The 24,497-nt window shown below is 37.0% G+C and overlaps 1 protein-coding gene across 2 annotated transcripts; it reads right to left on the bottom strand.

Moving 5' to 3' along the window:
* Positions 1-86: 86 nt before the first annotated feature.
* LOC127083833 (E3 ubiquitin-protein ligase SDIR1) lies at positions 87-4,388 on the bottom strand. Of its 2 annotated transcripts, none has more exons than XM_051024171.1 (9): positions 4,184-4,388; positions 3,411-3,576; positions 3,221-3,275; positions 3,063-3,115; positions 2,736-2,964; positions 2,453-2,567; positions 1,792-1,837; positions 1,153-1,278; positions 87-381 (listed from the first exon to the last, which is right to left on the bottom strand). In XM_051024171.1, the coding sequence occupies exons 2-9, from the start codon at positions 3,486-3,488 to the stop codon at positions 262-264; spliced, it is 822 nt and encodes a 273-aa protein (XP_050880128.1). In that variant the 5' UTR covers positions 3,489-3,576; positions 4,184-4,388; the 3' UTR covers positions 87-261. The 2 variants fall into 2 exon arrangements, with proteins under 2 accessions (XP_050880128.1, XP_050880127.1); XM_051024170.1 differs by having other exon boundaries at positions 1,153-1,281.
* Between the last annotated feature and the right edge of the window lie 20,109 nt (positions 4,389-24,497).

Consider the following 24,497-nt stretch of genomic DNA (forward strand, 5'->3'; position numbering starts at 1 on the left):
TATATAGGTACAACAGTACAAGGCATTAAAAATAAAACTGTACTTGCGGTTTGGTTTTGCATGGCGACCCAAGAAACTTGGAAATCTATAGGAAACAAATTGTATATTACTTCTATGGTTGTTACACGGTATTCTACCATTCCTCACATCCCTACATTAAGGTATTTACAAGAATACAAGTTCTACAAACTTTTTATATATGACCAGTTACAGTTACAATACATTATGAACAAATTCAAAATTCAAAACTAGACCAGGTATTCAAACCATGTCTGCGATATCATTATGTCCACCGTCATTCCACCCAGATCCTGCTCGAAATTTGCAAACAGGGCACGTCCCTTGTTGCCGCAACCAAGGATCAATGCAATTAGCATGAAACTAGAAAACAAATAAACAGCATCAGTTACAATTGAGATAAAATTATAAACAGAGTGTCAAGCATGAGATTTTTATATACTTAAGAATAGCCTGACTTCTTAATATAATACTAGTTAATATCATGCCACTGTCAATTTACTTCACTTAAAACTGAAATGTTGATTTAATGTTTGTTTGGGGTGGGGGAGAATATAAAAGGTTTTCAACATACCTAACTACTAAAATCAGTTTATAAATTTAAAACTGGAGAATATTCCACAATAATGTCCAACTACATCAAAGATGCCTTTTCTGAATGATAAACTCAAGCTCGTGATGGAACATCCAAAGAAAAATACTTTTCAAGACAAAGGCAATGCTAACAAAAAGTCAATATCTTGCACATCCAATTTCAACTGTAGCTAAAATTTTAAAGGATTTCAACTACACTTTTTTCATTAAAATTTTATAACAGAAATGAAGATTAAAACATGACATAAAAAGCTTGATCTTCTTTCAATTAAGTTCAAAGTGACTATTGGCTTTTAAGTGTGTGTGGGCGCAAGAGAGCACGTGCATTTGTCCACCCTTGGTAAAACCTAGGTGCCAACGCTCCGGACTTCAGAATGAGTGCCAACGCACACAAAATACATGATTTGACTTCTTGCATATATTAGTGACTTAGATGAACATTGGCTGAGATGACTAAGTTGAACTGGCAGGATATATCATCAAACAAATAGAAAACAAACTATTTGCTAAAATGTAACAATGCAGACCAGCTAAACACACCTGATGCAGGCAGGGCAAGCTACGAAGTACATCTCCAACATTAACCTGCTCCAAGCATACACTGCAGGTGAGATCATCATCTGAGGCTTTTGAGTTTCCAGCCGCATTTGAATTATCCTGCGTTTTCTGCTAGAAACAAAAAGAAATTAATCATGCAAACCTGACGTCACTCCAAATGAAAATATAGTGATTTGATAGTAAGGAAAATAATCGATGTTGTATACTCATCATTTTGCTATTTATCTCCCTTATGGGAACATCAACTGGTGGAAAATTCACCGGACAATGTCAGAGATGGTGGTCTATATATAGCCATAATGGTCTATAAAAATGATAAAAAGATATTCAAGAAAATAATATAATGGCATAGATTTTCGAAGTCCCAAGCCCAACAATGATAAATGTGCTATTTATTTTAAACTCATCATGTAATATCCATTAAAGGATTGTCATCTCTTTCCTGTACCGCCAGGAAATTTCCAGGAAAATCGAAGTATTAAGTAACGACATGCATAAAACCATACTCTCAAGGAATCGTCGGAGTTCTCATGAGAAGCAATGTAATTAACTTGTTTAGGCTAAATGGAGGGCACATCATAAAAATAAATAACCAAAAAAAAACAATGATGTAGATGATACCTCAGCGGAAGTGGATGGCGATGCTTGTGGCACTAAGGAATTACTTCTGTAAGCAAAAGCAGCTTCTTGTCATATAATCAGTAATATAACCTTTTAGTGCATGTAGACTTCATAAATTTATGAATAAAGTAGTAAAAGTGTGTGTGCGTGCATACATGTTGGCAACTTGGCTTCTGTAATACTTTAGCATTCCTACACTATTAATATAAACCCATATAAAAATGCATTATCATGCATTTTATTTTACCAACTGTTAATTATAGGTAGAAGCTTCCCATTGTCTTCAATAGTTGCATCAAATATTCAAATGGGATCTTATTTTCATATATTTTAAAAGTATATGTAACATTAATCTATATCAATGCATTAAATTAAATAATTTCGAATGGTAAAAAGTCATTGAATAGTTTAAGCATACAATATATAGATATATAGATTTTGTTTGGATTGGCTTATGAACAACTATTTTGAGGTGATATACTAATTAAAGCATTTGTCTCATTGTTTGGGAAAAGATTACGACTTTAAGTTGTTTTTAGCTTATTTCAATATGCTCTTCAAGATAACTTAAAAAGACAACTTACAACTTATATCAACAGTTTAACCACGTTTCTCTATAATTTAAGGGAATATATAACAACTGATCGGACTGATCACTTACTTTTGGGGAACAGAAACCTTGTATTTGTGAACTGGAAGAGCATTTATCTCTTCTTCAGTCATAGAAGGTGCAGTAGAAACATTATCCGAATCCAGAGCTCTTAAAGTTTCATAATCTAAAATCGGAAAAGGAAAAATAAAACGAATTAGGAATATTATTATATAATACACCTGAAGAGTAGTGAACACACAAATTAACTACAATATTTTTTAATTTCAAAAAGTTGTAAAAATTTTATTGTGAAACAGAGTAAGAATTTATACTATGAAAAGAACAAACAAACCTAGATCATCAAACTCCCGATCAAGAAGTGCCAGCTGAAGTCTGAGACCCTGCAGACGCCCTCGGCTTGCAAGTGCTATCGATGGAGGCATATGCAACCGTAGTTCTGTGTGGCCAAGAAGGCCACTGGCTGCTGCTGCATGAGCTTGGGCCTGGGCTTGAAGCTGTTGACATGTCGCATACATCCTTAGCATTGTAGCCATCAAAAAAACACCAAGCACTAGCCAGAGCTACAAACAGAAAACCTCATAAATCATAAACGATATTAACAAGTTCATATTTTTTTAGATGAAATTTATATGCTTTGTTTAGATACATAAGACCTTACCAGAAAATTTGGTGACATCTGGTGGGAGTTCAGTATCATGAATAACAGGAGAACTGAAATATATACGGATTAAGTTGTGAATGGAACATTGGAGAAAATATAAAAATGCAAATTATCTACACAACAAATTATAAAAGAAACTTAATTTGAAAACATACCTGTTACGAGAAAAGTGAGTGAGTTGGAATTACTAGGACGTGCTGCATGAACACGCTGAAGAAAAGATTGAAATCAGTACAAAACAACACTTTATTCATTAAACATAAATCAAAGAAACAATAAAGCATCAAATTTTTCAGATATAATAACACATTTATGCAAATAATAATTGATGCAGGCAGTACATACCAATGCACGCCTCTCGGGCATAAATCCTGGAAACCCATTTTCTATATCACCTCTTGCTCCTCGAAAAACAAAACTCATGGCTCTATATATTTGAAAACTTGAACTAAAACTTCATAAGCTGACTATATACCCAGACCAGAATCAACGATTAAAACCTTTCAATATTCTGAAATATCAAATAAAATGGTAGTCAGTAAACAAGAAACCAACACCAAATACATGATTGAGGGTGAAATTCAATAGGTATCACAGATAAGATAAAATCGGAAAAAAAAAACAAAAGTATCATATAACTATATCAAGAGAGAAAGTATATTATATAACATACCACACACTAAACCCATCAGGATTATCCCTAACATTGTCAAAAACTCTAAAATATCATCATCTGAAATCTTTATCATCAAAATAACAACATAAAAAACACGTCATCTAAGCAGAATAGTTGATAAAACATCGGTCCTAACATATTTCTGTTATTCTGCTCAGCATTTGGCTGCCATTGCACCAAACATCAAAATCTAGGTGCCAGGCCACTTCAAGCATTATATACAAATACACAATTTACAAGATTCAAGAAAATAACATCGATCAAAAATCCCTAATCAATCAAAAACCCTAGCTCAATTTTGACACCGAATATCAAAAAAAAACAAATACATCAGACAATAAACGAAAAAATGCATTGGAATAGCCGGAGCATTTTGCGGCGATGAAAACGGAATCGGTGCATTGTGCGAGAAAGGATTCGCAATAAGGGAATAGAGGCTTACGGAAATTGACGAGGAAGAAAAGCTGAATCCGATCGAGGCTGTGACCGGAAACGGTGTTACGATTTCAATCAAGAAATGAACGATGGTTTGGATCTTCGCTCTCTGGATTCGGTTCGAGGTTGAAGATCACGAGAATCGGTGAAGTTTTCCACTTTTTTTATTTTCTTTTTTTGTTCAACGGCCACGTATACTTCGTAATTTGTCTTAGTTCGCAAATTTTATATGGCTATAAAAATTGTTCGCATAAAATAAAATAAATTAATTAAATACTAGTAGTAGGTTATTAATATGCACACAAGTTCACTTAAATTGTTATTTTCATTTATATTCACTATACTAACTTATAACAATATTAAGAATCACACGTTTGTACCAAAAGATAATAATAATCACACGTTTGTATCAAAAGATAATAATAATAATATCACCCATATGATTATTTATGTATACAAATTTATATATTTTATCCATTGAGTTAGATATATGACAATTAGACTCATCTTCCTTAAGAATTCGCAAAGTTATTTATATGGATAAGATAAAAATCTATAAGATAGATACCGATATGGATAATTGTCTATTAAAATAAAAGAGTATGAATGTGTATATTTTAATATTTAATTTATCTCAAAAATTAAAATGATATGATAAATTATAATTGATATCATTCATACTGTCACATCATATTTTTTCACCTTTAAAACTATATTTAAAATTAATATATATATATATATATATATATATATATATATATATATATATATATATATATATATATATATATATATATATATCAACATATAATCCTTAAATAATTGTTGATATGGTGTAAATACAATTTTGATTTCCTTATTTTAAAATTTAAAATTTTTTTGTCTCTTTAAAAAATTTCGGCTCTATGTTTTATATTTATTGATTTTATTTTTATCCTCTCTAATTTCTCTAATTAGGTGTATTTGTCGTCTCAATTTATGATGTGTTATTAAGTATAGTGTCATGTCATTAAATTTTTTCACATGTCATTTATATAATTTAAAAAAACATTTTATATTATTATTAATTATATTCATTATATTTAAATTTAGTAATTAGGTTATTTAAAAATTTGAAACTTATACTTCCTCTTTCTTTACCATAAATTCTAGAAAATATCTTGTGTCATCTTCATTGTACTTGCATGTTACAACTTTGTTTCTTGTGTCAAACATCATCTCATAAGTCGTAGTATTTGAAATTAAGTAATTGAATTATTACACGTTCTATTCAAGCCAAATACAACTACAGAGATATAAGAGGTATAATCATTTTATTTGGTATGATGAAGAAATGACTTCAATAGCTAAAGACTTAATCTCTTTCCATGCATCAAAAATATAATCAAGAAAAGATGAAGGCGAATGACGTCAATTTAGGAAATGAAGATGAATATCAAATATTTGAAAATGATAATCAAGTTTACTTTGGTCATGACATTTGCATTGTTCATTGCATTAGTTGTATCAAATGTAATGAATTAGTTTATTGGGTTTAGTTTAATGTGTTATTTTGTCCCTTGTTTGATTTTGTAAGTTATGTTATATTGTAATGTAACATATTGTCATATCCTAATTTTTTATCTCATTCAATAAATAAACGCATTTCTCATGACATTCGCATCATCTACATGGCAGAACAAGCATTTCATCTTACATAATGTCCAAAATATCGATCAGAATAAATTTTTGAATCTACAGGCAGACCGATTGAATTGATTCTCAAATGCACGTAAAATTAGCGGCGAAAACTTCGAAATCGAGCTTGCAAACATCAATTTTATTAATTTACAGCTCATGTAGTTTAATTTGACGTGCTCGTTTTATTTTTCGACTACTTTTTATGTCGCATTTTGATCAGTCTGAGCATTCTAATCGATCATTTTTTATTTTAAAATTTGATCAAAACATGCATGTTTTCGAGAAGTTTATTTCGCGCTAATTATTTTGGTACATTCAGTTTAATTTTTCGAGCACTTTTATGTTCAAAATTTATTCATTTTGAATCCTTTTATTTTCATTTTTTGTCAACATGTTCATAAAAATAAATAGAATTAACTATATTTTCATTTTGATTTTATTTTGTTTATTTAAAAATGTTTGATTTGATTTGATTTGATTTAAATAATTTATACTCATTTTAAACTCATAAATTATCTAAAAGGGCATTTTGGAATGTGTCAATAAATGAAACCCTAAATTCAATGATATATAAGTAAACATGTTTGGCCAAGTATAAGAACAGTCGCCACATACTTTCATCGGATCCCTCCTGAAGCTAGCGGAAATATACCCGAACGTATTGCACGCTCGAACATACAACAGAGTCTCCATCAAACTTTATTTATTCCAGAAGGAAAGTGAAAACATCGATAAAACCCGGGGGAAAGAGATATGCTGGGTAAGGAAGTCGGTTATGCAAGGGGAAGGTATTAGCACCCCAAACATCCATGGTACTCCGTGGGAACCGTTTTGATTGTTCTCGCTCGAATAGGTGTTATATCTAAAATTACTCGCAAAATAATGGGAAAGGAAAGAAAATAGATAAAGTGCTCTGTGAGGATTGCGGCCCTCATGTCTACGTATCCTCATAGTGCAATGAGGAATTCAGAGTTTCGTAGTTCAAGGAACTAGAGGCGGGAGGTGAAAAGAATTGTGATTAAAGTATGGTCTGAACCAAAGAATAGTGTTGATTTGAACTCCAACAAGGGGCAAAAACGTGAACCCAAGAGTAAACTGGTATGAACCAATAAGTGAGGGCCTACAGTGTTGTATCACTATATCGGAACAACCGAAAAAGAAAGGAATTAAGTGTTTGGTTTCGTAGCACAAACAGCTCTTGATTCACAAAGAGATGCAAGATAGAGCTCAAAGAGATTGCGTATTTGGCTCAAAGTATAGGTATATCACATGAAATGAATGAAGATAGGGTATGAACGCATCATGGAGATGGAAGGAATGAAGTGATCGAAGTCACAGAATTGAATATTTGGTGCTAAGTGACTGAAGAGGTATAATTTGAAACCGAAAGGTGAAGGTGTATTGGAATCCATAAGAGAAATGGGATTTGCACCATAGAGATGTCTGGGTGACGGTCCAAGCAACTCTAGATAGAAATGCGGACTATACGTTAGGCATCCTAAAAGGGTATGTATGGAATTCCAAAGAAAGGGTGTTTCGTTGTCAAAGGAATAATATGTCACTGGGTGAACGATTTATGATCAAAGGTAGATAATGAATCATGAAAGATATGAATGGTGTCCTAAGGCGGAAGAAAGAATAATAAGTAAGTATGATCAGGAGGATTCGAACCGTCGTGCCTACGTATTCTCATCGTGCAATGAGAAAATCAGAGCAATCGTAGTTCAACCCACTACGGCTGAAAGTAAGATGATTGATAAGGCAAGAGGAGATTGATAGATTAATTTGCAAGGGTTCAATATCCATCAAGGTTGAAAAGGAGTGCCAAGGTTCATGACCTTTAAGGTAAGGTATCACTACCAAAGTTTATTACCGATGATGTCAAAGACTTGAATTTCCAAGGTTTAACACCTTACAAGGCGAATGGAATCAAGTGTCAGAGTCTACGACTCTCTGGGCTGAGAATTGACTTGAATAACCAAGGTTTAGCACCTCACAAGGTAGAAGAGACAGGTATGCCAGAGTCTACGACTCTCAAGGCGGAGAATTGAATAGAATAGCCGAGGTTTAACACCTCTCAAGGCAAAGAGACTTAGATGCCAAAGTCTACGACTCTCAAGGCGAAGAATCGAATAGAATATCCAAGGTTTAACACCTTACAAGGCAAAGAAAGTCAGATGCCAAAGTCTACGACTCTCAAGACGAAGATCAAAATTGAATAGCCAAGGTTTAACACCTCACAAGGCAATGATCAGAATTACCCCTAAAGGGTAAAATGGTATACCAAAAGTATCAAGTCATGAACACAAACTTAATCAAAGTCTAATTAGGAAACTGTACAAAACTCCCATTAATTATAATTAAAGTCCAAAGTCTAATTAGACATAATTAAAATGCTAACAAGACAACTAGTGAAATTACCAATCACAAAGAAAAATTAGAATTGAAGGTAATTGAAATGGTAATTAACATGTTGGACAAAGGTGGTGCAGGCCTTGAATAAAGAATGCAGAAATCAGCAACAGGGGTGTAGAAGGCAGAGTATTGGGCTTAATGGCTAAGCCCACCAGAAATTTCAAAGAGACATGTGAAAAAAAACAGTACTCACTCTCTCACCTCTACACATCATCTTCCAATTTTCATGTCAAAACAAAACCACCACCAGAGTTCCGGCACCACCGCGCCGGAAGCGGCGGAGCTGGCCGAAATCAAGAAAAAGCATTGATTTCTTACTCCTCTCAACCTTTTCTATCCTAATCCCCCATCCATTCTAATCGTAAATTAATTAATTATGGTAATTTGAGCAATTAAAGTCAAGAACCCTAAGCACAAAATCTGAAATTAAATGGAGGTGGAGGAGAATCAAACCATCAAACCTTGGGATTTTGCTTCCCCACTACACAGGCTACAATATGGTATAAAAATTCAACAAACAAGCAAAGACGAAAGATGGACATTCAACAACCTACAAGACGGAGGATTGTCTTGGAATTTGTTGCAATTTGGAAGTGATGAAGATGAAGAAGAGAAACCCAGAGGTATGCTACTTTGAACCTTTAATCTTCTCCTTCTACTACGAACTCCTCCTCTTCAAGAATCAACTCTGAAAAATTCTGAATTGAATTGTTGTTGTTGATGTTGATCATGTGATTGTAGGGATGATTATTGAGTGCAAGAGGATTAGCTTAATTGATAACAAACTTCAATGTGAAGCTTGCTCCAATGGTGATTTAAGCTTTGATGTAGGGATAGGAATTGGAGAAGATGAATGCAGAAAGTTGAAGGTGATGTTTGCAAAAAGGTGAGGACCCTGAAATGATGATGAAGATGAGAATTTATAGTGATTAGGCTTGGGATCAATATGGTTTGGGGTTAGGCTTGGAGTTAGTTAAATGAGGTATGAAGTTAGCTGGAGTGAACTCAGTGAGTTTAGGTAGTTAAATCACTGAGTTGGAAGTTAGTTGATTGGTTAACTTAATGGATTGTTCAAATGATTGTTTATGACTGTAGCAACCTGAAAAATACAGTGCGCAAAAAAAACAACCGGCAAAAGAAAATGACAGAAGAGTCGCCACCGTGCGTTATTCATCCCAAAGGAGGGAAAGGAAACGCTCGAAGTAAACCTGAAAAAGGAAAGGACAAGACGGGGTCTCGCAACCAAATCTTGGGTTCGGGAGTCGGTTATGCGAAGGGAAGGTATTAGCACCCCTACGCATCCGTAGTACTCTACGGGATCCACTTTTGTAGTTCTTGTCTAAAGGGTGTGAGTTTATCTTGTGTTGTTTACCAAAAAAAAGGGTTAAATGAAAATGACTCGTGCGGATGTCGCATCCACTGCATTCGTATCTCATCTGAATATGAGAATCAGAGTCTTCGTAGCTCGGCTGACCTATAGGTTGGGTAATTGTGCTCGCTAAGACATCGCGTCTTATGCCTACGTATCTCATCTGGCCTGAGAATCAGAGCAAAACGTAGTTCGGCTAACTACGGGGTTATGGATTGGGTTTTGGACAAACGACGTCACTACGCAATCTACCGGATACTCGACCTTTGGAGACTTACTCGCCTGTAGTAGAAGGAGTTAACGTGTTGCTTTGGGTTTTAGGGTTTGGGATGCTCAAGGGCAAAAAGGCAGTCCTTGACGAAGGAACCGCGCTACCTGCAGGGATACGAACACATACAAAACAAACATGTATAAAGTAAATGTGCCAACAAGGGGCTCAGAAGTAAATAAACAAAAGAAAACAAATGCCTCCTATCGGGGTCTTCCAGCTAAGAAAGCGATAAAATGCGGAAAAGAGGTAAAAGTACCACACGGATGAAGATCCGAGGTAACAGCAATTAAAGGAACGGTAAACCCAGGGATCTCCCAAGTTAATGCCATCAAAGAAAGGTGAGTCAGTACAGGTAATTGGAATGAACCTCCAGGGGGTACCCCACAAATAAAGTGGGAAAACCACGCAAACCATCTCTGCAAGAGTCTGTGAGCCCTCACAAAAACTCAACAAAAGGGTTAGTGAAACCCGATAAGCATTTTTTTCATGGATAACAGTATGGTTTCAGAAACCTCAAACCTTGTGGCATACATTTCAGAAATCATGTGATTAAACATTCAAGGCATAGGTTTCACCCATTCATGCATAATTAAACCTGTGGGCAAAAACATAATGAAATTCATCCATCATACCTCATACATTCAGATGATCCAAATTAAGAGCATAAAATTATGGGAATGAGGCAAACCTGATGGGAGAGACCGGTTGAAATGTTAGGGTTTGCGTGAGATGGGGGTTGCTCTGAGTTCTCTGTCAGGTTCCTCTCCAGGTTTTGTCCAGGGTTTTGTTTCAAGGAAACCTCAGAGTATTTTTGCTTCTCTTCCTTTTTTTGACTGATCTCCCTCTTTTATAACCTGATTTTCATGGCTTTGTGGGCTCAAATGAGAGAGGTCCAAGTCCATGTTTTTTCTATTATATTTTATTTATTTTTTATTATTATTTTTATTTATTTATTTATTTTTCGTTTTTATTTTTATTTTATTTTTATTTTATTTTATTTATTTATTTCGTTTTTTTCGTTTTTTTATTTTTATTTTTTATTTTTTATTTTTTATTTATTTTTTATTTATTTTTTTTATTTTTTTTTTTAAATAAAGTTTCTTGGATCTAATTCTAATTGACATGATGAAATGCAATATGAAATGCTAAATGAATGCATGAATGAGGGGGGCAAATTTTGGGGTGTTACAATGACTGGCTAATGCATGTGAAAATTTGAATGCGATTAGGCTTTGATGTTGGCTAATGACATGCTATTTATTTGATTTAGGTATGGGTGACTTGCAGTTGTAGGTTACCAATGGTTATGTTGTGGTGGTGCAGGTTCAAGAGTTTGTGAATTTTGTTGCGTTCAACATGTGTATGGTTGAAGCTTGATGGAATACCAAACCTTGAAGTGTCGTCGAGTGCTCACGGTTCTTTCGGTGTTTATGCGGGTGTGTATTGGTCTTGGATTGCAAGCCTTGGCTACCTTTAACAATGAGAATTCAAGTTTCAATCCTACAAGTTCCATTCTCACAGCAGAGCAAAATTCCTGCAAAACGAGCTATGAGTCGACTCAAACAGGGAATGAGTCGACTCAAACAGAGTCTTTCCCATGGTTGAGTCGACCTGTCCGGACCCGCGGCGAAATAACTCAAAGGAAAACTGGAAATGCATTGATGTAAGGAGTGAATTAGTCGACTCAATCAGGGTTTCCCAGAATTGAGTCGACCTGGGAGTCGACTTGTTCGGACCCGAAAGGGCAAGGTTCAAGAAAAGAAGAGAATGAGTCGACGCAAGGAGTTAGTGAGTCGAATCACTCAAGTTTCCCAGAATTGAGTTGACCCGTGGGTCGGCCTATTCGGACCCGAAGGTTTTACGCCGAGTCATGAGTCGACTCACAGAGTAAAAACACCCAAAAATGCGTTTTTGCAATGTACTACACCTTTTTTGCACCCTTCTTTTGTATGTAATGAATATTTTAGGGATGGAAATGAAAGGAAATGGCCAATTGAATGAAAACAAATCGACTTAATACATGAAAATAACCATAAACCCAAGCTCAAGATTTATAACTGACACATGAAAGCGGGGAACGTGGCCCTATGGATCAAGCAATAGTGGCATGACGATGACCAAGTGAATGAATTAACGTGGATGGAACTTATGATACCAAGGACTCGGATTATGACCAATAGACTCGAGCACCAAGGGGGAAATGGACGGACCGAGCACCGGATGCTGAGTGCAACACACTGAGATCACCTGAGGTTTGGGTCTTAGAGGCCTCGGTGCCTCGGGGCAAGTCCAAACCAAGCATTTCCAGTTGTTGTACAAACAAACCAAAGCCCTGCAAGCCAAACACTTAAAATCCATGGTGATGAATGGTGCTTATGCATGAGTTAATAATGCATGCAATTGAAACCTAGTAAGATGGTTAGTTGGAGATGTGAAGAAACGGGAAGGGTAAATTTTGGGGTACGACAGCTGCCCTTATTTAATCTGCTTAGACCTAAATGGACGAATTGCGAGAGCTTTTTCGGGTATTCAAGGTATGAGTGGATTAAGTACCGAAGTATCCAAAATTTTCCTGTTGAGGACGGTCATATAGATGTAGGGATGTCAACTTGACTTTTATAGGCTCATCTGCTGGATATTATTGATGTAAAGTAGGGATATTAATGATAAATGGAGGTCATGACATGCATGCCGAATTGTATGTTTTATCATTTTATGAAACACGAGGTCGTGTATGCTAATCGGGGAGCCCATAAGTTCTTAGAATACCCTTGCAATCAAGGGATTTCAAAAAAATGAATCTTCAGTTCAACAACTGGAAACAAAATCAAACACAGAGGTTTGAAAAAAAGGAAAGATTATCAACCGTACAGGTTGGGAGAAGGTCCATCAATCACATAGATTGAAAAAGGTTCATCAACCACGGCGGTTGGAAAAAGGATTCAACAACCGCGAAGGTTGGAAATAAAGGTCATCGACCCAAAAGGTCGAAAAAAGGATCATTAACCCTAAAGGTTGGAAAAAGGTACGAAACGAACTGGGCTTTTAAAAAGGTGCCAAGCAAGTTGGATTTTGGGAGAATAGTCAAACTAGATGGTTTTAAAAGGTACCAGGCAAGTTTGGATTTTGAAAATGCTAATAAATACTGGCCTTTGATATCTATGATTTGCACACACGACCTCATGCTATGCTAGATGAATGATATGCATGAGTGAAGCGACGTGATTGATATATGATGATGATTTATGCAAAGGTTTGAAGGAGAATAGCGATCCAAAACGCAGCGGAATTTAAAATTTTCTCCTTTAGTGATCCTTATGAATGAGCATGATCAATGATAGAATCGTTACCTCTTGTGACGATTGAAACCTTTGATGCAGATCTACGGAGCGATCACGAACGTTGAACGATGACAACGCCTCTACTCAGTCAACACGAACGGATTCCTTCAATCTCAGTGCTAGCTACTACAAATGAAGGCTTTGAGTGAGAGAGAGAGAGAGAAACGAAAAATGCAACTGTACAAATGCTTCTGCACAAGGGTTCTATTTATAGAACAACTTGTGTGGGCTGCAAGCTAAAAATCCCACTTAAGTGTATGTGGCCCATATCTTATAATATGCCAAAATCACTTAAGCGCGTGGTACCTTACCATATTTCGTATTCTACTTAAGTACATTGTACCTTACGATGTTCTACAATTCACTTAAGTGCATCGTACCTTACGATGTTCCTTAGTTACTCTATCTCTCATCAATCCTTCCTTTTGTGTGTGACCCTGTAGGTTTTCGCAGTATTGGCAATAATATTAAATCACACATTTAACATAATAAAGAGTGAGTGGTATCTAGCAACACATCACTGCTACCCAAGACACGAAAATGTCATGTGATCTGACAAATACTTCTATGATAATACTTATGTGTATAATTACCCTTTTGCTCTTATGTCTATATTGAGCGCAAGGCATAGACCGTGTCATCTTTTTCCAGTTCAATATTGGGCCCATAGACATTTATCCTGTTACGCAGGATGGGCAAATTCCATCTAGGTCACTCATGTCCCTTAGCATGCTTCGTGGAGTACCCATCAATTGTCTTTATGGTCATCCAGTTATGGACAATGCTTGATCAACAACAAGGCACTCAACTCTACATCTAGGGTCCATAGTGGTTTCAGGTCGAAGGGTGGTATACATCATTATCACCATGAGAATAACTTATGACACTTTGCATAACATTCTATATAGTATTCTCATAGCGGGTCAATCCAGTATAAATATTACTCTTAATATTCATACCTATATTTAAGACTTGATAACTCCTTATCCATGATCGATGAGATGTGATCATCAATCTATATACATAATAGTCTTTATGCTTTAATGTTATCCCACTTCACAACAAAGCTCGACTACAGATACTTTAAGAATAGTGTCCTTATGTTTAATGTGATCTCATGATTAAGTCACACTTGATACATTAAACGGACTAGCTATCCTAGGGACTTTATTAAACAAACATAATAAAGAAAAAGCCTTTTATTATTAATAAATAATTCGATACAAGTACCAAAAGTATTGACCTCTAGGGTTTACACCAACAAGGTTAAATCAGATGCTCATATAGAGGGAGGTGAGAATTTTGGGACAGGATATGGTCATCCAGGCATGACTCTCCAACACCTACTTCACACTGAGTAGTTGCAATCACACATCTGGACCTGATATGAGACATGGAGAGAGCTCGTACCTGTGTAGCCTGCCTCTGCCTCAATATATTGGGTAGCTGCACCAACTGCCCCATTTACAAGTTATGGAATGACCTCATCATCTGAGTATCTCAAACTGGTTTTCCCCAACGTCTTGAAATTGTATTCCCTTGATCAACCATCTTGGGAATTATTAATTTCTCAGGCTCTTGAGGTGGCATGCCCCAATATGAGCTTTGAAGAAAATTTTGCCCCTATCTGGATGATTCAGAGATATTTGTAGAATCTCGACGTGGTTGCCCCAAATTGACAGAATGTTGAAGAGTTCTAAGTTATGGAATATCAGGAATTTGATCAACTTTCCCATTGTAAGCTTCCTTGATGTCAAATGACTGCTCGTATGTAAAATGCTCATTTTGAAAATGATAATTGTAATGTCATGTTCATGCAAGTTTTGAAAACTCAAGTGTGTTCACTAAGATTATGGCATCTAGTGAATGAATCACTGATTAGAATGCCATATAAGTATCAATACAAATGACAAGCAAACCTTTAGGAGTCAGTTTAACACGATCTTACCATAGTATGATTCTGAAATAGACCGTACTTCATATAGGTCTTTTGAGGGTTGTAACGTGGCTTGGTTCACAGTTTTTAGAAGGAAAGGATATAAGGCTCAAGACCTAATCTAACCCGCCCATTCTTCATGATGGTCTCCAATCCTACGTTCAGTTAGCTTATGACAAGCGTTCATCTTTCAGAAAAGCATTTTGAATATCGACAATGATTGTTAAGGAACTCTATGAGAGTTTGGAGCGATAGTCATTCACCTTCTGTTTTGGTTTGCGGTCACAGAGATTTGCTCTTGCTGAGGACTTTGATATTGATCCTCTGATTCTCTTGTTTTATTTACCCTTATTTTTCCTAGGTTGATCCTTTGGGTCTGCAACCCACCGGGATGCCCTTAACTTTTGCCTAAGTCAATCTTGTTTCCAAGCTTTAGACTTAGCGGGCTTTTCATTTGCTCTCGATTTTTTTCATTCTATATTTTTTTTGTATTGGAGCAAATCCTGAGACACTGCTTTCTCGATTTGTTGCACAGGTAGTGACTATCTCAATCCTTTTGGTTGGTAAGGGATAACCATTTGAATTTGTGATTCCATCCTCTTAAGAGCGATATGATGTGATTGATCACTTGATGAGATACTCTTCTTCTGAAATTTGAACGCAAGTCTAAATTGGACTGAATACTACCCTGCCCTTGGTTTAACATGAGGGTTTGTATGTATAAAGAAAGAAACTCCTACTTCAAGGCCCAAAGGGGTTTACTAGGGATTAACTTCCTTATATCTCTGATGTTTAGGGATTGAACAATGCCTTACATCATCAACACAATCTTATTCAGAAGCATACAGGAAACGATCTTGCACATTTTTATTTGCATCATTCTCTTTCAATTTTTATTTGACAAACAGTTTGATACTGATAAATAAAATATGAGTGAACACGAAGGGATTTAAGCAAAACATGCACGTTTATTTCATTATTATTAAAAAACAAACAAGTTCACAATTGAACGATACATTGACATACAAGAAAATATTACAAATGAGACTGGTTGAATCAATATGGTATCGTTAGCCTCGATACTCCTCTGAAGAAGCAACTGAATCTGAGCAATCTTCGCCGCTAACTGTGTTCACAACTTGTCCACAGTGGTCCGACAACGGGTTGGTTATGATATTGGGTTCTGCCTCAGAGAATGACAAAACCTTCTGATTAATATTCTCTTGTACTCTTGACTAGAGAGGCCAACAATCCTCGGTGGAATGTCTTATATGCCCGGCATGGTAGGCGCATGAAGCATTGGGATCGTGCTTTGCATGGTACGGGAATGTAGCGGGAGGAATATCCTTTTGCATAATTGCCCCTTTTGAATAAGGTGAGGGAGTAGTTGAGCATATGGCACAGGGATTGGGTCACGATGAGGACGTTTTCTATCAAACCGTCGGTGATGTCCTTGACTCTGGTTTATGTTATCTTGCTGATTCTGGGAAACTGGAGCTTATGGAGGTTGCTGATACTGCGGCAGGTATGCAGGTTGCTGATATTGAGCATCGACAATGTATGGATAAGGGTAGTATGGCATATGAGCCATAGGTGCTTGAACTAGAGGGTAAACATTTGCTATCATAGCGCTTGCCTTGACCTCTTTCTTCTTAGCAAAACCCTGCGATTTCTTGGCCACTGTCTGACTGTCAATACTAGCAATCTTTTTATTTTCATCCCATTCTCGATGCGTGTTAGGGACCAATTAGTACTACTTTTTATATAATTTTATTGGTCCCTTTTACCATTTTTTGATGTAATTACACACTTTTATTCTCACTATTTTGTATAAATGCAATTAGGTTTAATTTATGTTGTTTTGAGTAGTTATTTCACATTTTTGTTAGTTTTGTAGAATTTTTGGACAAGAGAGCTTTGGAATGCATAATCATAATTTGGAAGAAGTGTTGAATGCAATTTGGAGGCCTATTCTTGAAGATTAACACTTGGAAGAACAATTACATGAAGCTTGCAAAACAAGGAAGCTGAGGTAGCTTCAGTTCGCCCAGCGAACTGAATGGAAAGCTTCAGTTCGCGCCGCGAACAAAGTTCGCCCAGCGAACCCTGCGAATCCAGCAAGCTGTTTTGGCCAAGTGTGATGTTTCCAATGTCAGCTGGTTTTGCCATTTTGGTGTCTGCCCTGGAATAGCTTTTCTGCTTTGGATGAAAATGATCAATTAAGGAAATGTCAACTCTTTTGGGAGAGGAGAACCCATTATTCAATTCATTATTTTTTTTGCACATTGATACATTGAGATATTTTGTAAGGGAGAAAAACAGAGTTTTTCTTCTATTAACATTCTGCTTTGTAACAATGATGATGAGGAGCTAAACTCCATTTTGTCAAGATTGGAGGTAGTAGCTATTCTCATTTGTTTATGTATTCCATTTGACTTTTATATATGATAAAGATTGTTGATGTATTGAATACTGTTTTTGCCCTAAGTTGAAAACCAGATTTGAGTAGTTGTTGAAAGAGATTATTTGAGTCTTGACATAAAACAGATTTTCAAGTAGTGAATATGCTGTAGAGATAGGTTTATTCATTACTCTTCTTTGGTATTAAAGATTAAAGATTGCTATATTGATAGTTAGGTGGAGAGATCGTCTAAGGATCAATATAGTGATTATCACAATATCATTTAGACATAAATGACTTTGAGAGGATACTTGAACATCATCAATAATCTTAAATCTATATAGTTATCATAAGGAATCATAAGCATTTAGAATAGTCAACTCCAATCTTGTCAAGCTTTTACACTTGATTAAAACCATTTTACTGTTTTTAGTGACATTTACTCACAAGATAATTTTCCAAACAAAACAACTTTGTTACTTTTCAAACTTATAACAAATTGGATTATAGAACGGCGGTAATAACAACCAATCTCTGTGGATACGATATAAAAATATTTGCGGAAGATATACTTTTCAACAAATTGGCGCCGTTGCCGGGGATTGGCGTTTGATATTACAAGCATTGCAATAATTCATTGTTTTAAGTTTTGTTACTTGTATTACTATCCCTCTTTTGTTTCACTTGGTGTGTTAGTTTTGTAGATTCTAGTGCATGCGAGGAAAAGCTACCGAGGAGCAATTTAAATTCGATCCCGAAATTGAAAGAACACTTCGGAAGCTCAATAGCAAAACACGAAGAAGAAGGAAACTAGCCGAAGAGAGGAACCGGAGAGAAGACGCATCTACTTCCGCACTTGTTCAAATCAAAGAAGTGGTTGTAGAAGCTTGTGACGGAAACATGGCAGATGACAATCGTACCGAAATGTCCGCTAATAGTCCAAGAAGAAATGCTCAATTTGCCCGTGCAGGAAGAAATACGGAGATGAAGACCGGAATCCTCCAACTTCTCTATGCAAATCCATTCACCGGAATGGACCATGAAGATCCGTATACCCATCTCATCAAATTCTATGAGATTGCGGGTTCTACGGGAATTGATAAAACGGGTGAGGAGGCATTATTCAAAAGGATGTTCCCACACTCTTTAATGGGAAAGGCAAAGGAATGGTACCTTGATCAAGCAGCAAGAGTGATGACGGATTGGAATTTGTTAGAAGAAAAGTTCTTAGAAAGATATTTCCCTCAATCCCGATTCATGGAAGCCAAAACGGCTATTGCGGTACTCACTCAAGGAGACAACGAGTCTTTGAATGAGGCTTGGGAAAGATTCAAGTCAATGTTGAGAAAATGCAAGGGTCATGGTTTTGATGAGCTCACTCAAATCCATATTTTTCTAAATGGGCTCCAATCAACTCACAGAACACTTTTGGATGCTACTGCGGGTGGCTCTCTTATGTCAAAGAATGCAGAAGAAGCTAAAGTCATTATTGACCGGATGGCACTCAATGATCGCCAAAGTCAACATGACCGTAACCCTTCACAACGTAAACCGGGAGTTCTTGAGTTAAATACCAATGATGCCATTCTTGCTCAAAACAAGCTACTCTCTCAACAAGTTGAGTTGCTTACTCAACAAATGGCCAAGCATCCACAGCAAATGAAGGAAATTCAAGGGTCTCAAGTTCGACATCAAGTAGCATGTTGCGAATTATGTCAAGGAGATCATCCTACTGGTTTTTGCCCCCCACTACAAGAAGTAAGCTATGTGAACAATCAAAATCAAGGCTATCAAAGGAACAATCAAGGTTATCAACCATCAAGGTTCAACAATCAAAATTTTCAGCAACAAAGTCCCTATCAACACCCAAATTCTCAAGGACAACAATCGCAAGGAGGAAATTCAAAGCTAGAAGACACTCTCCAACAATTCATGCAAGCCTCCATGGCAAATCAGAAGAGCAACGAGGCAGCAATCAAGAATTTGGAAAATCAAATAGGTTAACTTGCGAAACAACTTTCAGAACAAACTGCAGGAGCTTCTTTCTCCGCTAACACTCAAACTAATCCAAAGGAGCATTGTAAAGCAATTTTTACTAGAAGCGGTAGAGAGTTGACAAGTAAAAAAAGTGAGAAAATTACAGTTGAGAATGATATGGATGTTGTGCTGGAAAATGAGGATGTGGCTTGTGGAAAGGAGAAAGTGGCAGAAACTGCTCAGTTCGCGTCGCGAAAACATCAGAACCAGCAATTGATGGAGGAACAACAGTGTGAAGCGGAAATGAAAAAGGAAATTGAACCAAGAAAAAAGAAAACAAGAGACAAAGGAGTGAATGTCATTCCAGTTCAACATCTACCCTATCCGCACGCACCATCAAAGAAGGATGATGCTAGACACTATGCACGATTTATGGACATATTCAAACAACTTCAAATCAATATTCCTTTTGCCGATGCATTAGAGAAAATGCCGCGGTATGCAAAGTTCATGAAGGATATTCTCACGAAGAAAAGAAGACATGTGGAAGGCGAGACAATCTTGCTTGATGCACGTTGTAGTGCCATCATTCAAAAAAATCTCCCAAGAGAGGAATCCGATCCGGGCCGAGTCGTTTTACCGGTAACCATTGGAGACACCTATATTGGTAATGGCTTGATTTACTTGGGATCTAGCATCAATTTAATTCCCCTATCCATTGTCAAAAGATTGGGAAATGTTGAGATCAAATCTACAAGGATGACTTTACAACTAGCTGATAAGTCTACTACTTCACCATATGGAGTTGCTCAAGACATGTTAGTGAAGGTGGACAAATTCTTGTTCCCGGTAGGTTTTGTGATAGTAGACATGGATGAGGATTGTGAGGTTCCTATAATTCTTGGAAGGCCATTCATGAAAACGGCCCGAATGATGATTGATATTGATGATGGACTAATGAAAGTGAGGGTGCAAGATGAAGAGGTAGCCTTCAATCTTTTTGAAGCCAAAAAGCACCCTAATGTTAAGCATGACTCCTTCCGAATCGATGCCACCAAGGAGGGACTAGTTGAGATCACAAACCAGGTTCATGTTTCTAATTCATCAGAGAAATCTCTTATCGGAGTCTACAAAGTTTCAACCAAAAATGAAGGAAAAGAGATGGAAGCAATGTTGCATAAATTAGAGTCTTGTGGAGAACTTGTTTATCATGAAGAGACAACCGAAGGCTTGGATATGACAAAGAAAGTGGAAGAGCCAAAACTAGAGCCACATTTGAAGTATGTATTCCTTGGTGATGACTGTACTAACCCGGTGGCCATTAGCAATACATTGTCCACAAAAGAGGAGAAATAATTGATACGAGTGCTTAAAAAGAAGGAAGTTGTCAAACTAGTAGAGGCCGAGATGATTTGTTCTATCTCCGATGGTGAATGGGTGAGTGTTGTGCAAGTAGTTCCGAAAACGGGTGGTATCAGATTTTATCGAAGGTTCATCAAAAACCTCTTGAAGACAACAAAGCCATTGAGGAAGTTGCTCAACAAAGCCGGATCGTGAAGACCGTTGAACCGTCGAGCTCAAAACGACGTTAAACAAAACGCTTTTTGGGAGGCAACCCAGCGTTGTAAGTCTGAATTTTACATTTTCTCAATTCTGTTTTATTGATTTTCTGCTGTGTTAAATTTTGAAAAATTGGGTTCTGTTTTTTGCCGTTCGCCCAGCGAACTGAATGGAAAGCTTCAGTTTGCGTCGCGAACAAAGTTCACCCAGCGAACGGTGCGTGGCAGAACCACTTAAGTTATATCCACTGTCAACAATTTTGTTTGAAATTTCCTTCAGTTCGCCCAGCGAACAGTGTTCGCCCAACGAACTGAATATAAAAATAAAATAAAAAAAATAAATAAATAAAATAAAATAAAATAAAATAAAATAAAATAAATAATAGTAATAATTGAGTTCGAGCCGCGAACGGTGCGTGGCAGAACCACTTAAATTATGTTTAGGTTATTTTCTGTTCACTCTTATTTTTCACAAACAGCAACTTTTCTTCAACAACCCCACTGCCCCACTTCCAAAACTCAAAATTTTTTTCTCTCCATCTCCCAAATCGCAACAATTTCAAAACATTTTCCTTGCACCTGAAGCCCGCATACTTCATTCCCAACGGAATATGTTGCTTATGTTAATTGACCTGAGGGCAAGCCAGCTTTTATGGGGGGTGCAGGAGGTGGTGCAACCCATGGCGATGAAATGAAGAAAGATTGAGGAGTTTGTTGAATTGTAGGGTTTGTTTTTATTTTGAGTTTTCTGTGTATTATTACTGTTTTTGTTGAATTTGGAACTTTGTTTTGTTAGTTGTTTTGATAATTGCATGAATACTCTTTGAGATTTAAGTGTGTTACAATCAAATTGGTTTACCAACATTTTTTATTTAATTGTTCTTACTCTTAAGTCAAGCTTAAAGCAACCAAGAAATGTTCGCAAAGAAAGAAGCATAGGACACTTCGAGTGGTGATGATAAGAATTAGTGTCGACATTTCAAGGTACACTTTATCGCTTTCTAGACTTAACATGAGTAGTTTGATGGTGTGTGCAAATTTCATATCATAAACTCATTGAAATTTATGTCATTTTTGAATCAAAATAGGACTTAACCAATTGTGAGGAAACTTTCCATTGTACACTAAAAAGCGGGAAACCGAGCATTATTTCAACTCATTCTTATCATGCTAAATCATGCATCAATCTATTTTTGTGTAAATTTTTTGAAAATGATAGAGGCATTGTTTGTTGAGAGAAACCACTTGACCAAAAAGTTTGAATCAACTAACTGTCGCATCCGCGAAAAACAACCGGCGGGCTGAAACAAAAACACAACACAGAGCCGCCACTGCGCGTTATTTATCCCAAGATAGGGAAAGGAAACGCTCAGAGAAACCTGGAAAAGACGTGGTCTCGCGACCAAAGAGAAAGGGTAAGGGAGTCGGTTACGCAAGGGGAAGGTATTAGCACCCCTCACGTCCGTCGTACTCGACGGGATCCACGCTCTAAGAAAAGAAAAGGTTGCTAAAATAAACAGACAAACATCATACACACACGCTAAGACAACACAGGTGGGGTTAAGAAGAAGAGAGCTCGATAGGACATCACATCCTATGCCTACGTATCTCGTCTGGAACGAGAATCAGAGCTGGCGTAGTTCGGCTCACGCACGCCAAACAACACACGCACCCAAACAGGCCAACATGGAGCCTGAAGGCCAATCACTAGGCTTACATCAGCATCCGAACCAAAACACACGCACACTGGAACCCAGATGCCACTTGATGGACTTACACCGGCTTCCAAGCACACAACAAGCACAATCAAACATAATCAAACACACACAAAAAGAAAAAAAAGTGCCCGGAGAGACCTCCCACGGTCTCCTGCCTACATACCTCGTCTGGAACGAGGATCAGGGCGATGTAGTTCCCCCGAAAGGGAAAGAAAATCTAGCCAGAAACCAAGGGAAGACACACTACCAGGGAGCTGTACTCGAGCCTAGTGTTGTCATGCATCATTGCCCTACGTTGAGGTTTCTACCTACTTGCACAACTGCAAGCTAATCCTATCCAGGAAGAAAGCAAGCATACAAGCATACAAGCAAACAGAGCAAACAAATATTCACAAAGCACACACTATAACCAGTCAAGTGAGGCTCAAACAATGGGTTTGACTGCCGAAGCAAGTCATCTGTACATGGGTAGTATTCGCTCTTAACCTTGCCATTGCGGGGCTAAGGTGAAGCAGATGAAAGGTGAGTGAAGATTAGACTTCACAGCTCTTATCCCTGACCAGGGAGAGCTTCAGACAAAGGAGCGTGGGTCCAGAATGGAGGGACCCTTCTACGCTCAAAGACTCTGACTCGATTGTGCAACAGCACAAGATCTTGGGTTTGTGTCCCAATGCATCAACACACAGCCGTGTGAGCAGAGGGACGACTCACAGAATAGTGGGGGATAGATTGCATATCCCTTTGATCCACCAATTTCCTCATAGAGGTCTTTACCTGCTTGGCACAAATGTAAACAACCACAAACATCGCCTCTTAAGGAGGACTTCAGACAGTTGCCTGGCCAAGTAACAGGCCAGGTCTTCCAGACTACATGAAGTATTGAAGTCCTACCTCAAGTGGTTTAAAAACCAAGCAGCAGCAAGCAAGTTCTTAAAGAACTGTAAGCGACTAAATGTACCTGAAATCAATCAATTATCATCAGTACTCAGACAGACAAACAGTAAACAGCAAATGGTTAATCAGTTAATCTGTACAAGCAACACAAGTTAATGCACACAAGTGCAAGCTATAAGCTCAAGCTCAAGCATCAATCCCTACAAAACAAAGTCATGTTAGTTCATAAACACCAACCAAACTCAATTCAAATTGCCTTGAAGCAATCTCCTTAAGCATTGTGCATTTCATCCTGAAAATCCAAACCAAATGTGAGAAACTAGACCACTAGGCCAAGCCTATGGTCCAAAAGGATAAAAAAAATCTAAACAGCAAGCAAAACCAATCCAAAATCACATTCAAACAAATAGAGAGCAAATGCAATTGGTCTCATGCTCATATCATTCACCAATATCAATTCATGCACAATATACCACAAACTAGGTCAAATACAACACCAAAAGTCCAAACAGAATGACTTCAATCAAAGGCATACCAAAACAATTCCAAAAATCCTCAAATAATTCACACCTAAACAGGACACAATCAACAAGTAGCATGTCAATTTTCAGCTAAATTGGACAAAATAAAGTAGGTCAATGAAAATCAAGAAATCCAGACACAATTATTCAAGCCAATTCAAGATATCAACACATGCATTCACTTCAATAATTCATAAAACAGTGACAACATATTAGAAATGAATGGGACCAAAAGCATT

This window comes from Lathyrus oleraceus, chromosome 5, assembly GCF_024323335.1.
Source record: "Lathyrus oleraceus cultivar Zhongwan6 chromosome 5, CAAS_Psat_ZW6_1.0, whole genome shotgun sequence".
NCBI classification, from domain to species: domain Eukaryota; kingdom Viridiplantae; phylum Streptophyta; class Magnoliopsida; order Fabales; family Fabaceae; genus Lathyrus; species Lathyrus oleraceus.

Excerpts from the sequence above, each read along its gene's own strand:
- LOC127083833 (XM_051024170.1), bottom strand. The coding sequence starts at position 3,488 with ATGAGTTTTGTTTTTCGAGGAGCAAGAGGTGATATAGAAAATGGGTTT. Across the intron at positions 1,838-2,452 it reads AAGGTTTCTGTTCCCCAAAA|AAGTAATTCCTTAGTGCCAC; the intron begins GTAAGTGATCAG and ends TTTTGCTTACAG. Across the intron at positions 382-1,152 it reads GCTTGCCCTGCCTGCATCAG|TTTCATGCTAATTGCATTGA; the intron begins GTGTGTTTAGCT and ends TTTGTTTTCTAG.